The 14,948-nt window shown below is 40.8% G+C and overlaps 1 protein-coding gene and 1 long non-coding RNA gene across 2 annotated transcripts in view; both read left to right on the top strand.

Moving 5' to 3' along the window:
- Positions 1–14,948, top strand: part of LOC136936898 (uncharacterized) — a 330,204-nt gene that overhangs the window by 283,615 nt on the left and 31,641 nt on the right. The gene's annotated exons all lie outside the window — the stretch shown is intronic.
- The window catches only part of ankrd29 (ankyrin repeat domain 29), a 97,048-nt gene that overhangs the window by 51,475 nt on the left and 30,625 nt on the right, over positions 1–14,948 (top strand). Inside the window, exon 5 of the mRNA XM_067230169.1 lies at positions 11,298–11,396. Within this exon, the coding sequence (XP_067086270.1) occupies positions 11,298–11,396 (99 nt within the window). The remainder of the gene's footprint in view (positions 1–11,297; positions 11,397–14,948) is intronic.

The following is a 14,948-nucleotide window of genomic DNA, read 5'->3' as shown; positions in this document are numbered from 1 at the left end:
CACGATGCATGCATTATTCACGCCTACGGTGTTAATATAGTCTGTAAAAATACCACTTTGACACACTTGCAAGATGATCCGCTGTTTAGATGTAGCATGATCTTATTTACTACCCACAATAGTTCAACTTTTATCCTCTCTAAAATACATTTCAGACCTTTTGAAACCTGAGCAAATGACTTTCTACTAGATTTTCAAATTCTTCTGAATGATTTCTCTTTTTGCATTATTCTTCTCTTTTCTGTAGTTTTATGCCTTCGTCCAGCTCCTGCCCCTTTCAAAAATACCTTTCGGGCGCTTTGAAGCTTCAGCTTATAACTTTCTACTAAATTTTCACTATTTTCAGCTTTTTTAGCATGGTCAGCTATCCCCATTCAGGTTTTCAGCATTCTCACTGCTGTTTCGCAGGAACAGCTTTTTCTAGTTATTGTTTATTTTCGCCCCCCTAAGGATCAGTCAATATTTGCCTACATAGACAACCTAGGTGTCAAAACTTTCGTATTGGTAGCGATTACGTTGGTTGTATTTTTATTTACGTTCCGTTGCATGGTTTAAGTAGAAATTGCGTTTTTGTGGTGAAAAGTGAAGCTAACGGTGGCTAATTTGCTAGCCACAGTCACTGATGTTACTGACGTCACTACGTCACTAACGTCACGAAAACACGCGTGCCTACCTGTACCTTCTCACTCACGGAGTCATGAGTCATGGCCTGCTCTCGGCGCTAAACCAAAGAGGCCTAGCGCCGCTTCTACCTTCATCGGAGATAGGACTGTCACCAAGGATAAACAGCAAAAAAAGCGAGGCAGAAACTCTTCCCGCATCACCTCTCCTCCTGTCACACTCAGAAACAGTTTCGAACCACTGGGAACTTTCTCTCCCTTCTGTGTGGAATCCAAGGCGAAGAGGCACAGGAGTGCTAGCCACGCAGCTAACAAACATGAAGGGCCCAGATCGCCGACACACCATGATGGTAGCTACTACACACATGCAAATCCAACACATCATCGTCTGCTGCGACCGGGAGTCCCCCATTTCACTCCAAGTCCCTCTCGGACCACTCGGGGCGCTGTTCGACCCCCTATCAAGCCTAATCAGACAACAATATCACAGGATTATCAAGATCCAAGGTATGCTAAGACTACCCACAGCCCATCAACACTTAAAGGAGCTAACACTGCTAGCACTATAGAATCTACTGCTAGCACTAACGCAGTGGCTAACCTTGGTCTAGCACAAGGTCCTATCATTGCTAACCCAAATAAGATAAGAACTGGCTCCACAGCTACTGATAAGGCACACGTTAGAAATGCAAACACAACACCACATATGGCCACAATCTTGATTGGAGATGCCATGACAGCACATGTTAAACTGGCAAAGACAGAAAATATTTGTCTTAGCAACACATCTGTCGAGGAACTGTCGTCAGAGGTACAAACAATCCTCAACAATAAACCAAACAACCCTAAGATTATCATCCACACTGGCTCGTTTGATATCCTACACAAGAAAACTGGCACTGAGATACTTAAAAAACATTTTACCCAGCTACTGAACACACTCAACAGATATCAAGATGTATTCATCAGTGGACCGATTGCATGCTTTCGCAGAGGAAAAGAAGCCTTCAGTCGACTACTATCTTTCAACACATGGTTGGCATCTGTCTGTCTGACACACAAACTGAGATTTATCGATAACTTCAATGTGTTCCGGAACTGTGCAGACCGTTTTCAAGCTGACGGACTCCACCCAAACCGTAGAGGATCTCGACTACTAACAGCAAACATCAATCACGCGCTCCTGACCACAAATCAAGTTTCTCTCCCTATCCCTGTTGTGTCTAAGCTGACTGACGCAAACAACCTCCCATGGAACAGAACAACAGGGCCAGGTCTGCACCCCCCGGATGAATTCCCTTGTGATGGAACAGCTCAGTGACATAAACTTTCCCAAAGAAAAGCTACGCTAGGACAGCCACCATGCTATTTCATTGGACATACCGGTCATCATCACAAACAGACAATGGCATGGTAAAATGCATGGTTACAAACCTGAAACAAGTGTTAGAAGTCACAGAACTATCCATATTCTTCCAACAGATTTATCTACCCCTGTTTTATCTGTGAATACCCCACAGATGAAACTGGCCCTTAGATCACTAAATAACAAAACATTTCTAGTTAATGATCTGGTCAAAGAAAACAACTTAGACTGCATCTGTCTAACAGAAACCTGGCTAAACAATGACACGGCAACAGCAACTTTGATAGAAGCGTGTCCGCCCGATTACAGCTTTCACCAAGTTTCTAGGACATCAAAAAAGGGTGGAGGAGTCGCAGCTCTTTTCTCCTCTAAACTGTTGTTCAAAATCACTGAGCTAGGTGAATTCACATCATATGAATATCTTGATATAGAGCTCAAAACCGAATCAATACTTTTTGTTATTATATATCGGCCACCCAAGCACTCGCCAATATTCATACAATAATTCTCTGAATTATTATCACTATGTGTCACTAGATATGACAAAGTAGTTTTAAACGGAGACTTAAATATCCAAGTAAATAAAAAAGCAGACCCAAGAACTATTGAGCTCTTAAATCTCCTTGACAGTTTCAATCTAACTCAACACATAACAGACCCAACACACCGGCACGGAAACACACTAGATCTAGTGATAACAACTGGACTAAATATCAATAATATTTCAATAACTGATCTACCCCTCTCAGACCATCATTATAAACTTTTTAATGTGGAAATTATCCTAACAAAAACCAAAAAAGAATTCTTAGTCCATAGAATATATTTAGACGATACAGCTATGATGACATTTTCTGAACAATTTGCTCTATATGAGCTAGTATTATTAATAGTGGGGTCAAAACTGACATCAGTAGATTCTGCAACATAACCATGAGCACATTTACCTGTATCACACTTAGTGAACTTTCCAAAATTGTCGGCGAATCTAACTCCACAACCTCAGATATTGATCCTATACCCACAACATTCTTTAAGCGAGTGTTTGATAGTGTCTCAGGTCCGGTGCTAGAGATTATAAACACATCCCTTAGAACTGGCGTCTTCCCAGATGCCTTCAAAACAGCTGTTGTAAAGCCCCTATTAAAGAAACCCAAATTGGATAACAGTCTACTTGCAAATTACAGACCAATATCAAACCTTCCATTTATTAGTAACGTACTGGAAAAGATAGTTTTAGTCCAATTAAATTATTTTCTTGAAGAAAATAACATCCTAGAAGTCTCGCAGTCAGGTTTCAGGAAATATCACAGTACTGAAACTGCTCTCACCAAAATAATTAGCGACCTCAGACTAAACTCTGATGCAAATAAAGTCTCTATCCTTATCCTGTTAGATCTCAGTGCAGCATTTGATACCATTGATCACAACATCCTAATCAATAGACTGGAAAAGCTTATTGGGTTCACGGATAGTGTATTGAACTGGATGAAATCATATATCACAGGAAGGAAGTTTTATGTTAGTTTAGGAGACCATAGGTCCAAGAAACATGAGAACTGCTACAGGGTTGCTCAAGGAAGCTGCTTAGGTCCATTACTTTTCTCTTTATATGTTACCACTCAGCGACATAATCAGAAAACATAACATAGATTTCCATAGCTATGCGGATGACACACAACTATATATATCCACTGAACCCAACAATGCAACGGCCATAAATTCCATTACCAACTGCCTGTTGGCAATGGATGAATGATAACTTTCTTAAATTAAAGACAAAACCGAAGTCCTACTATGTGGCCCCAAATCCAAAAGAGAGATGCTTACTAAGAATCTAGGAGGCTTAACCCCCTGTCTTAAACCAGAGGTGACGAGTCTCGGTGTAATCCTGGACTCAGATTTGAATTTCAACTCTCACATTAATAAAGTGACCAAAACAGCTTTCTTTCACCTGAGGAATATAGCAAAGGTACGACCATTCATAAACCAAAATTATGCAGAGAAGTTAATTCATGCTTTTATATCCAGCTGGCTGGACTACTGTAACGCACTTTTCACTGGTCTTCCCAAGAAAACCACTGAAAGACTACAGCTCATTCAAAATTCTGCAGCTAGATTATTAACCAAAACTAAAAGGAGAGAACACATTAGTCCTGTCCTAGCTACTTTACACTGGCTCCCCGTTACCTTCAGAATTGACTTTAAGGTCCTTTTCCTCACATACAAAGCTCTACACGGACAAGGACCTAGCTACATTGCTAACTCCCTTATAAACTACACACCAGCTAGAACACTGCGATCATCAAATGCAGGCCTATTAGAGGTCACCAGAAGCAGTCATAAGAAGATTGGTGATTCGGCCTTTGTCAATTACCCCCCAAAACTATGGAACAAATTACCCATAAATATTAGGGAAGCAAATACGCTAGACATTTTTAAAAGACAGCTTAAAACCTACCTTTTTACCGAAGCATTTAATTAATTTTATCTCAGAGGGGCTTTACTACTTTTATTAGTTATATTATTGTTTTTATAATTTGCTATTTTAATTATTACTTTTATCACTTGTATTATCGTTTTTATTGATTTTATGTAACGCACCTTGAGCTACAATTCTTGTATGAAATGTGCTATATAAATAAAGTCTTACTTACTTACTTACTGTAGCAGAACATTAGTTTCGCATCTGTTAACATGGGAGATAGCTAGGCTAACTATAGCTTTACTGCAAGGCAGCTGCAGAAACACCACAAGCAAAGAGGCCAAGTTGATAACTATTTACTCATTTGACTTTGTGATGTGAAACACAATTGTTAAATGTAATGTACAATATAAGCTGATATTATTAAGGAAGTAGGCCCACATCTACTTTCGGAAACGGTAGTCTACTATTTCACTGAAGCATTAGCATGACATTAGCCTCTGTTGCCCGGGCAACACATACTACAGTGGTCTATGATGCATCTGTTTTCAATCGTTAAAATAAACATTCCTCACAAATACATTTTCGTTGTAGGATTTGTTATGAAATTAAATTACAAGTAATTGATTTGTTGGTGAAATTATCATTACCTGTGGTTTCAAACCAGTGTTGCTCACTGCAACGCTGTAGCCTACGCGAGACACACTACAAAAACATCTACACAGCTGTTTAGGAAGTCAAACGGCGACAGAACATGTTCGGCACTCCCCTTACTTAAATCAAAAGTCTTTCAATAGGTGAAACTATCTGACTACTAACCTGAACTTCATTGCCACAGCCTAAACTTTGTCAATCTGTTCATGAAAATAATTAATTTCAGCCTAAACCGTACAACGGAACGTTAAATCGAATTCAACCAATGCAATCGCTACCAAGACGAACACAGCAGTAGTCTAGTACTGTAGTAGTACAATTTACCGGGGCAGCTTCTCCACACAAGGCTATATCGCATTTTGCGTTGTTACTGACAATGATCGCTACCAGTGAGCTTTTTATGAATGAGCGATTTTCCACTAAATAAATGTCAAGCTTATTTACGTTTTTGGGGGCATATTTTCAGTTAGCAGATGGTACTGTTTGAATCGCGATTCCATCTTCTACTGCCGGTAACGTCATAGAATAATCTTCAAAGGTGGTTCTTTATTAATGAATGAATGCAATATGAGTAGGCTAAATGCCTGAAAATATCACGAGAAGGGAAAACTTAAAAGGACGTTTAAGTCATAGAGATGAGGTCAATTTTTACACCGGTCTGCCAAATTTATTCGTTTTGATTCAGCTATGAGGCTGCCTCTTGCAGGGGAAATGAGAAGACATCATATTTCATTCTACACCTCACTCGTATTTTGAGTTGTAAATGAGCAGCAAAAAAAAGATGCTTTTAAATCTATGTAATCTTTATAAATAATAAGTAGGCCCTATGCATTTTTATATAAAATATACAGAAATATCAGTTGTAAAAATGTCATGTTTACTTTTGAACCACGTCTCATTTTCGAAAATGAGGTATCGTTCTCATTCGTCTATGACGTCATACCCAGTTATATAGATTCTCCCCCATTTTGAATTTAAAGGAAAAGAGTTAGCGAAATATTTTTCGCTAACTCTCCTATAAAGTTTGTCCAATCTTCACCAAATTTGGCACAGATCATCGTCAGACCAAGCCCCACAAAAGTTATCGTATGGATTTTTTATTTTCAAAATCGTTTGTTAGTTACAGCCAATCAAATTGAGCAACTGATCTGGAAAAAGGGAAGTGAGGTCATATCTTAGTCAATCTTTGATGCATTGACTCCAAACTTGGTGTATGGACTCAGGACCCTCTTATGAAGAGGTCTGAGACAGGTAGTGACATTTGACATCTAGGGGGCACTACAATAGGCTCGATTGTGTGTTGACCAATAACTGTTGATGTGTTTGTCTTATTTAAGTGTTTCCTTTGTCTTGTGATATCTTAGTAGATCCCGTGTCTGACACGTTAACTTGTGATACCAGCCAAATTGATGTGGCCGCCATTTCGAATGAATATAACGTTTTTTCGCTACCCCTCCTATAAAGCTGTCCAATCTTCACCAAATTTGGCACAGATCCTCTTCAGACCAAGCCTCACAAAAAACATCACGTTTTTTTGATTTTCTAAACCTTTTGACTGGAACAGCCAATCAAAGTCGTCAACCAAGCCACCATAAAAGAAGTGAGGTCATATCTCAGCACCTCTTTACTGCATTGACACCAAATTTGGTATAAGGACTAGGGACCCTGTTCTAAAGAGTTCCAATAGGTCATGCCATTTCACCTCTAGGTGGCGCTGCAATAAGCAAAAATCTGGCACCAATTATCTTCAGATCAAGCCTCACAAACGTTTTCACATGGTTTTTGATTTTCAAAACTGTTTTTCCGGTACAGCTGATCAAAGTCGGCGATGAAGCCGCCAAAACAGGAAGTGAGATCATATCTCAGGAAATATTTGCTGAATTGACATCAAACTGACATGGTACAGGTGCTCGGGATCCTGTTCTAAAGAGGACCACAAAAGGTTGTGTCATCTAACCGCTAGGGGGCGATCCCTTGTCTGACACATGTTAACTTGTGATACCAGATTAATTGATGCGGCCGCAATTTAACGTTTTATTAAACGTTTTTTCCCTATTCCTCCAACAAAATGTTCCAATAATCACCAAATTTGGCACAGATTATCTTCAGACCACAATCACATGTCAAAATAGGACTGAATTACAGCTGTTTAAACTCGGGCCAAATTTGACAACCGCTTGCCAGTTGAAAAACTGCTTATGTTTTTACACAGTAACTGAACACAGTAATTTCCAGCACTGAGAATAGCTCACTAGCATAAATTGGTGTCCTGGCAAGGGCAACGTAAGAAGTTCAAATCCAGCCAAAGCCAACGAGCCTGCCATGTCACTGGTTTTCTGTTTAGCAAGATTGTAAGCCGCTGCAAAGGAAGCCAGGTACAACTAGGGATGGGTATCGAGAACCGGTTCTTGTTTAGAACCGGTTCCCAGTGAACCGATTCCTTGGAATCATCAGCCAAATTCTAACGATTCTGCTAACGGTTCTCTGTGCCGTTGCGCATGCGCAAACTTTTATAGTTTATTCAGACTGCAGCAAACATGGCAACTAGGCACATGTAACGCGTGTAAAAAGTATATTTCGTCGAAGGGAGGAAATGCCACAAATATGAAGAAGCATTTGAACACACAGCATGGAAGGAAGCTACTGGAATGTCATGTCTTCGATGCACACAGCAGCGCAGCTAACGTTCGCGCTTCATAAAGGTGAGCTAAACTCCTCAAAAGTGATCACAACCACTTGTCACTGTGTGACGCAATTTGCCTTTATTGTGTGTAGTCGATCAAGTTATCTTCTGTCCCGTCGTTTGAAGCATACATTTTTGCTCCGACATTCGTCTCCCATTATTGATCACTTCACGTTAATTATCGGAGGGCGTGTGTTATCAGCAAACGTTTGCGTTGTCGTGTTAACCCAAAATTAGCTAAACTGAGCGACACTGTCATATTATATGATTTGACCTTGGCTGAAAATGGAAGATTCTATAGCTAAGCTAGCGTAGCTATAACTGACATAGCTTAGCTATAGAATCTTCCATTTTCAGCCAAGGTCAAATAGAAGTGTAGAAGAAGAGCAACGACAACATGTAAATGTGTATGTATACATACTGTATATTGTGTGTAGCATTATAGAAAATGATATAAAAGAACATTTATGTAAATTAACCCGTTTGTGCTCTTTTTTCCCCCCCCTTGCCCAATAAGAATCAATAAGAGAATCAATAAGAGAATTGAATCGATAAGCAGGAATTGATGGAATCAGAATTGTTAAAATCTTATCAATACTCATCCCTAGGTACAACGCAGTCGCTAGCTACCTGTAGTCTAGCTGTATATAGTCATGGCAATCCTCACACAAACTATCAAAATTATTTTAGATTTTCGAAAAGGTTTGATCGGTACAGCCAATCGAAATCTGTGGCAAAGCCATCAAACAGGAAGTTGGGTCGTATCTCAGCAAATCTTTGATGGATTAAAAGCTGCATTTACTCAGAACCCTGTTCTGAGAATGTCTAAAATGTTTTTTGTTCATTTTACCTGCTTTACCGGTTTGGCCACCTCATTGCTGCTTGCAGCTATATTTTTATATGGTCTTGCGGACAATAAGACGCTGTCTTTTTTCACAACTTGTATTTTTCCACTTCTCTTCTTGACATCGCCATCCGAACAGCCCTCACTGACTTCACGTAATGCTTACATCAGCATCATGCCTACGGCAACTCCCGAGGGACAAAACACCCTTTTCCGTTGAACATAGATTAATATTTCTGACACTATCAAGTATTGCACAGTCAGTCGGTGAACAAGTTAAGAAAGCTTTATTGCTTGCGGCCGGCCCACAAGTATTTAAACAGAACCGCTCTGGACTGTTATTGGCTAATACAAAGGCATGCAAATGTCCCATATCTCTTCTTTCATTGGCTCACTTGCATATACCTGGCACCCGTGTGTGCGTGCGTGTTTGAGTGTGTGCGTGTCAGTACGTGTGTGCGCTGTCTGACCCCTCTAAGTTTGAATCTCTGGTTCAGGTGTCGTAAAAGCTCAACCCCCCAAACATCCTCTCAGACTTAGTCTGTAACAAATGCTCACCCTTCCCCCAGATCAAGATAAGGGCCCAGTATGTTTACATAAGGTCTGCTACAGTAGGCTATCCTCAGGATTTGCAAGCTAGGTAAACTTATAGTAAATCTAAAATTATTTTGTAGACATAAAAATGGATTTTGCCACTAAATGAGTGACTTGGCTTTATTTCTGGACATACTATCAACAACCGAAGTGTGTTACACAATGCTGTAAAATCGCCTATACTTGCGCATTGCTTGGTATTGTAGCGACAATTTGCTTGGTACCCAGAATGCCCCGTGGCAAGCTGAAAAGCTACAAAGTTAAGGGCATTAGCTTAGTTAGATAAGCATTGTTCTGAGTTCTATTGTTGTGTTAGTTCTGTTTTGATATGTGTAATGCTATGGTCTGTAGTTTAGATCATTTGAGTGTTCACCCTGATTGTGAATGTTGTCGAGTTAGATGGCTATCCAAGCTGTCCTGGGTAACTAAACAGCCTATTTTCCGTAAAATACGGTATAGTAAATTGTACAGCTCTGAATGTGATGATAACTTTTTACAGCTCAATCTTTCTTCTTCTTTGATAACCTTCATGTGTATTACAACATTTTATCCAAGCTTCTGGTGGCTAGATTGGAGACAGTTATCCCACAAATTATCGAAGCAGACCAAACAGGCTTCATCCTAAATAGACACTCTAGCTCAAATTTTAGAAGGCTTTTCAACATTGTTTATTCCCCTCTGTCCCGCTCCCCAGAAATGGTTATTTCTCTTGACGCTGAAAAAGCGTTCGAGTTGAATTGCAATATTTGTTTGCAACCTTAAAAAAATTTGGGTTTGAAGATTCCTTCATCTCCTGGATAAAACTCCTCTACTCTCACCCTACAGCCACGGTAATTAATAATGGACAGCAATCAGAGCATTTCTCTCTTGGCCGAGCACACATCAAGGCTGCAGTCTGTCTCCTCTGCTCTTCGCCATTGCCATTGAGCTGCTGGCCATTGCTCTTAGACAATCTGGGGACTTCCGGGGTATAGAGCATTGGAGCCTCATGGACAAATTATCCCTATATGCAGACCACATTCTTTTATATGTCTTAGACCCACTAAACTCTGTACCCTCCATTCTTAACATCCTGGCTCAATTCGGAAATCTCTCTGGCTATAAAATCAATTTAGAAAAAAGCGAGATGTTTCCTCTTAATCAGGCAGCCACTTTAATCCCTGCATCACATTTCCCATTTAGGATTGTCAACAAGGGCTTTAAATATCTTGGGGTACAGATCACTCCTCCTTTTTTGTCCCTCTTCACTAAGAATTTTAACATCTTGTTTTAAAATGTAAAAAAAGACTTGGCTAGATGGATGAATCTCCCGCTGTCCTTAGCAGGCCAAATTGATGTTATTGAAATGGTTATGTTACCAAAATTTCTTAACCTCTTTCAAAATATCCCCATCCTGATTTAAAAATAATTTTTTAGTTCATTGGAGAGGAGTTTATCTTTTAGTTTTAGTTTATTTGGAACAGTAAAGTCATCAAAAGGAGCGCCCTCCAAAGACTTAAAAAGCTTGCTCTACCTAATTGTATTTACTATTTGGCCTGGATGCAAATGGAGTCTGCCTCTAGCTCATTTGATCTAGGCTCCATACTATGTGCCCCATCCCCTCCCCCTCTAAGCCAATTCTGCACTAAGAGATGCCAAATTGGTACATTGTGTGTATATATTACTGTACATTTCAACATGCTGAATGTTTTTTCCCCATTACATTATCACATGAGCAAAAGTATAACTTTTTGGGTAAGATTCCAATGGAAAATACTGTGACATCACAAGCGGACAGGTAGTGGAGGGATGTTACACTTGTACACTTTTATGTTTCCCAATTCCAATATTTGTCTAATAATAAACAGAAGTAAAGATTGGATGATTTTGTTTATTTGCTGTTTGTGATTCCATATATGTTGTACCACGTCACCATACTGTATGTTACTATTATGGTGGTGGGATGGACGTTGATTCATAGTGGCCAATATGTCCCCCCCAATGTCAAAGACAATCCTACGCCCTTGGAAGAGGCCAACACTCCTATAACCTGTGCTAACACTTCATGGCAATATAACAATAGAGCCGTGCACATGTTGAGATTTTCTCTGTTTATTGTCATGCTTTGGCAGGATGGAGGCACAGCCCTCTCGGTTGCTTGTCAGTGTGGCCATTCTAAGGTGGTGGAGACCCTGCTGAAGAATGGAGCCAATGTTCATGACCAGCTGCATGTAAGAACCATATTTTCACCTATTTCCAATATTTTCCCTTCAGCCCTGGCATCTTTCTGATTCACTATGTATGTAGTACAATTAAAACAAATTATTTTTATGGTTCCACAATTAAATTTTAAAAAAAATATGTAAAATTCAAAACATTTATTATTGACAATTTGTGTCTAGATATTCGGACAGTGCTCAGTGTACAGTGTATTCGGAAATCACAGCTCTTAACTTTTTACACATTTTGTTGTTACAGCCGTTACCAAAATGTATTCAATTAATTGTTTACCTCAACTCTACACACAATACCCCACAATGACAAAGTGAAAAAAGTTTGTTTCATATTTTTTATTGATTTGCAAATATTAAGAACGAAAATATAACAACATGTACATAAGTATTCACAGCCTTTGCTCGATACTTTATTGAAGCACCTTTGGCAGAAATTACAGCCTCAAGTCTTATTGAGTATGATGCTACAAGCTTGGCACATCTATTTTTGGGCAGTTTCTCCCATTCTTCTTTGCAGGACCTCTCAAAACTCCCATCAGGTTGGATGGGGAGCGTTGGTGCACAGCCATTTTCAGATCACTGATGTTCAATCGGGTTCGAGTCTGGGTTCTGGCTGGGCCACTCAAGGACATTCACAGATTTCTCCCGAAGCCACTCCTTATCTTGGCTGTCTGCTTAGGGGCGTTGTCCTGTTCAGAATCAGAATTCGGTTTATTTGCCATGTATGTTATACAAACACGGAATTTACTGTGGCAGGGAGGTGCAAACACTAAACATATACGAATCTTAAAATAAGTAAAGGTACAGAAGTTTAACTATTCTTAAGAACTAAACAATCTAACAATTTAAATATAAAATATATTATATATATATTATATATAAGAATAAGAATGAGCAGCATGAGTGGTCAACATAGTCAATAATAATGAATGAATGTCAATGGGATTCCTTGGCCTTGTTGAAGAGGCCAGTAGCAGATAGAAAGAAACTGTTCTTATGGCGTGAGGTTTTGGTCCTGATGGACCGCAGCCTTCTGCCGGAGGGGAGTAGCTGGAACAGGAAGTGGCCAGGGTGGGAGGGGTCGGCCACAATCTTCCTCGCTCGCCTCAGGGTCCTCGAGGTGTGCAGGTCCTCGAGGGTAGGCAGATTGCAGCCGATCACTTTCTCATCAGTGCGGATGATACGCTGCAGTCTGCTCTTGTCCTTGGCAGTGGCAGTAGCATACCAGATGGAGATGGAGGAGGTGAGGATGGACTCAATGATGGCTGTGTAGAAGTGCACCATCATTGTCTTTGGCAGGTTGAATTTCTTCAGCTGCCGTAGGAAGTACATCCTCTGTTGTGCTTTCTTGGTGAGGGAGCTGATGTTCAGTTCCCACTTGAGGTCCTGGGAGAGGATGGTGCCCAGGAAGCGGAAGGACTCCACAGTGTTGACTGGGGAGTCGCACAGGGTGATGGGGGTGAGTGGGGCTGTATTCTTCCTGAAGTCCACAACCATCTCCACTGTCTTAAGAGCATTGAGCTCTAAGTTGTTCTGGCTGCACCAGGTTCCCTTGTTGATAACAAGGGAATCCAGGTTTGCTCACTCCACACTCAGAAACTGGTCGGCGAGCATGCGTTGGGCCTCTTTAACCTGTGGACCCGGCGCCATGTAGACTCCGACCAAAATGAGCGAAGCAAATTCTCTTGGCGAGTAAAAAAGGTTACAGTTTATAAAAAATGATTCCAGATCCGGAGAACAATGTTGCAGAATCACTGTCACATCTACACACCAGCCACTGTTGATGTAGAAACAAATACCACCACCTTTGGTTTTGCCGGAGAGTGCAGTGTCCCGGTCAGCTCTCACGAGTTGAAAGTCTGCCAGATCTGGTGTGGTGTCCGGGAAACCGAAGATGATAGAAAGTCTCTGTTTTTCACCATCAGTAGCTGAAGTTCGTCCATTTTATTGCACAGTGAACGTACATTGAAGAGGAAAAAACTTGGAAGCACTGTTCGAATTCCACGTCTGCGTAGCCGAACTAGCGCTCCCACTCGCTTTCCCCTTCTTCGGCGTTTCACTGCATGGGCAAAGCCTAGCGCGGCACTGGCTAGAATTCCCACTAAATCTGCCGCTGGAAGCAGAAAAGTGGGAAATAAATCCACAGGAGTTGTAGTCCTGATGTTTAGAAGTACTTATCTTGTTAGAGAACCCCGGAAATCTTGGCAGAACACTGAATTAACAGACAAAACAAGACACAAAACAAAACAAGAGCGCACCTAGCAACCGAGGCAGCCATCATCGGCGCCATTGTTGGAAGATGAACCTTCGCCCCAGTCTGAGGTCCAGAGCGCTCTGGAGCAAGGATTCTCTGTACATTGCTGAATTAATCTTTCCCTTGATCCTGACTTGTCTCCCAGTGGAGTGGCTTCCGTCTGGCCACTGTACCATACAGGCCTGATTGGTGGAGTGCTGCAGAGATAGTTGTTCTTCTGGAAGGTTCTTTTCACAGAGCAATGCTGGAGCTCTGTCAGAGTGACCATCGGATTCTTGGTCACCTCCCTGACTAAGGCCCTTCTCCCCCAATTGTTTGGCTGGGCAGCCAACTCTAGGAAGAGTCCTGGAGTCTCATTTATAAACGTTGCGTACGCACAAAACGGGGCTTAAAATGTGCGTACGCCACTTCCCAGGTAAAGGTTGTAATTTATAAAAAACAAACTTGACGGGAGAATGTGCGGTCCTCCACGCAAACTCTGACCCATGCGTAGGCCTACGCACATTTTGGAAACAGTGGGAATTGGCGACGCAGATGACCGTACTGTAGTCAGACTGCAGAAAGTAAATGTGGGAAGAACGATTACTCGTAATATTTATATATTTTGTTTTCCTCACACACGTTTTTTTCACTCCATGTCATCATTATCATGAAGATTAAATCCAGCAGTGTTATTTGCGCTTGTACTGAGTGATAATTGTTCAATAAACACAATCCAACTCAAATTTTAAATCAAAATTCTGCGCTGTCTCACCATCAGATTGTCCACTACGGGAGTGCAGGAGGGGGAGATGCCCCGACTGCATGGAATACAGGATAACATCACATATTCTACCTTTACATAACTGCAGAACACAGCGTATAACTAAATATATTTATTTATTACTGTGCAAATATCATCATGTCAAAAACTGGAAATACAGTCGTTAAGATCCCGCTCAATCGCTACACTCTACGTCCTTGTTATCAGTCCAGACTTCAATAGACTACTGTTCATAACAAAACGCTTTTGTTTTCAAATTCTGTCTCGACTCAGGGTATCACTGGCACAGTTGACGCCACTCGCACTGTTTTCTTTCATTATTGGTGATCATGATTCACCGTAAAGAACAATCACATGCCAGGGTCATTAATATACTGGATTAGCATTCATGAGGTGCTTTGCATTGATCATTTATAGTAAAAATGGGCGTGTTTAGGGCGGGGTAAAATGCTGATTCACGTATGCACACTTCTGGGTAATCTGTGATTTTTAAAGGAAACATTGCTTACAGGTGTGTGTACGCACGGTTTTA

Source organism: Osmerus mordax, chromosome 27 (genome assembly GCF_038355195.1).
Source record: "Osmerus mordax isolate fOsmMor3 chromosome 27, fOsmMor3.pri, whole genome shotgun sequence".
In the NCBI taxonomy this organism is placed as follows: Eukaryota; Metazoa; Chordata; class Actinopteri; order Osmeriformes; family Osmeridae; genus Osmerus; species Osmerus mordax.
This window is presented reverse-complemented; position numbering and strand designations above follow the sequence as displayed.